Here is a 1784-nt window from a genome sequence, read left to right on the forward strand (position 1 = left end):
CCACTACACCCTCCAGTTCACTGGCCCGTATCTCCAGTCCAGCAACTCAATAAACTGAGTAGATGACAATGCTTGGAAGCAGCATTCGCGTTCAAATCTGCCCTTTTGAGTCACAGCTTTCCAAGCTGTGGCTCACAGGGCAAGTATAGAAAAAAAATCCAGCTCCCTGGACTTGGAGGATCGAGAGGGGTCAAAAAAGAGCAACAAGAAGACAGACTAAATGCCAGAGACTTCCCTCCAGCCTCTGACCTCGGAAAGAATATACTTACCACACAACCCCCCCACGTTAGACCAGTGCATCCGGGTCAGGAATATATTATCCAAACGAGCCACCTTCAACCTAAGAAGGACATGAACGTTTGAACAGGTCAGACCAGGTGGATCAGGGACCCTCTCTTCTGCTTCAAAAACACTCCTGTCTCTCACCCGGGCTTTGAAGCCCCATGAGCATCTCCGCCCCATAAGAAAATGGTTGACTCACTTGTGCTCCTGCATGAGCCTCTGCACGCCTTCTCCACAGTTGAAGAGGTACCTGCAAGACGAACACCACGCAAGATACTCAGACGGGACTCTGGAGGGTTTGGGCCACGGGTTTGGATGTTTTACTGAACACTACAGAAAACGGGGGGGAAAAGCCCCCAAACCCCACGTGGTGCTACTACCGGACTGCATTTCTGGCGTGAGGACAGTGGTGGGGAACCCTCCCGGACGGAGGCCAGCAGGGGACTGGGTCCTTTCCCCCGTCACCTGACCTGCTACCCCACACGCCAGCCGTGAGGTCCCGGTATTGGGGCGCACGGCTCAACGTGTGCCAAGTGGGCCTCGGCGCCGCAGGCTGAAGAGAGGGCGCTGGGGCTCCCGGGAACCCCACGGGCGTGGGATGTAAGACCCCGGGGAGCTCCCAGCCCCTCCCCGAGGGTCCACTGTCCGCTGCAGCAGCGGAATCCCGCACGGGTGCCGCGTCGGGGACCCCGGCGCGCAGCACGCGGGGCGGGCGCAGCGCACTGACCGGTTGTACTCGGAAAACACGTAGAGCGCCGCGCCCACGTCCCGGCCACCGGCCGCCACCACCTGCAGGTACACGGTGTTCGGCCCCCCGGGCTCCCACGCCGCGCCGCGCTTCTCCCGCGTGCGCAGGTGCCGCAGCGGGTCCTTGGGCGGCCGCTGGCGGCGGGCGGGTCCTTGCGACATGGCGCGCCCGGCCGCGGAGCGCAACAACAGTACCGAGCGGAGAGCCCACATGCACCAGCCTCCTTCCTAACGCTGCCGGTCACCGGGCTCCGCGTGCCCCACGCCCCGCCCCTCCGTCCCGCGTGGCGGGCCCAGCCAATCAGCGCGCCGCGAGCCCAGCTGCCCGCCTACGCGAGGCCGCGCGCCCAATAGCGAAGAGCCTTGCCCCTCGCGGCCTGTCAATTGGCGACGACCATAGAAGAGGCGCGGGCTAGAGTGCCCCGGACGGCCCCGCCCCTTGCTTCCTTCCGGCTTCCCAAGCGTCGATTCTTTCCGGAAACTCCTCTTCTCCTGGGGCGGGACTTCCGGGAGGGTCGCGCTGGAGACGGCGGTCCTGGCACAGGAGCAGCTTGTAGGGATTTCGAGGCTCGCGGTGGGGAAAGGGCTGGGCCTGCCCTGGTGCGCTGTCTCCGCCGATCGTGTCCCGCTGGCCGAGTCGGCCTTTGGAGGGTTGGTTTGTTCTTACAGTAGCAATAACGAAAGGGAAATAACAGGCTTTTAAGTCACGCAAAATACATTGGAACGACCTACAGCGGCCGAAGAGACGCTGGGGC

General features: G+C 62.7%; 1 protein-coding gene across 1 annotated transcript in view; it reads right to left on the bottom strand.

Moving 5' to 3' along the window:
* The window catches only part of LOC309852155 (zinc phosphodiesterase ELAC protein 2-like), a 3064-nt gene extending 1764 nt beyond the window's left edge, over positions 1-1300 (bottom strand). Inside the window, exons 1-3 of the mRNA XM_082708463.1 lie at positions 1010-1300; positions 482-532; positions 218-340 (exon numbers count right to left, since the gene is read on the bottom strand). Coding sequence (XP_082564589.1) covers positions 218-340; positions 482-532; positions 1010-1242 — 407 coding nt within the window. The 5' untranslated portion in view covers positions 1243-1300. The remainder of the gene's footprint in view (positions 1-217; positions 341-481; positions 533-1009) is intronic.
* Between the last annotated feature and the right edge of the window lie 484 nt (positions 1301-1784).

This window comes from Mustela nivalis (assembly GCF_964662115.1).
Source record: "Mustela nivalis genome assembly, chromosome: 17".
Classification (NCBI taxonomy): Eukaryota; Metazoa; Chordata; class Mammalia; order Carnivora; family Mustelidae; genus Mustela; species Mustela nivalis.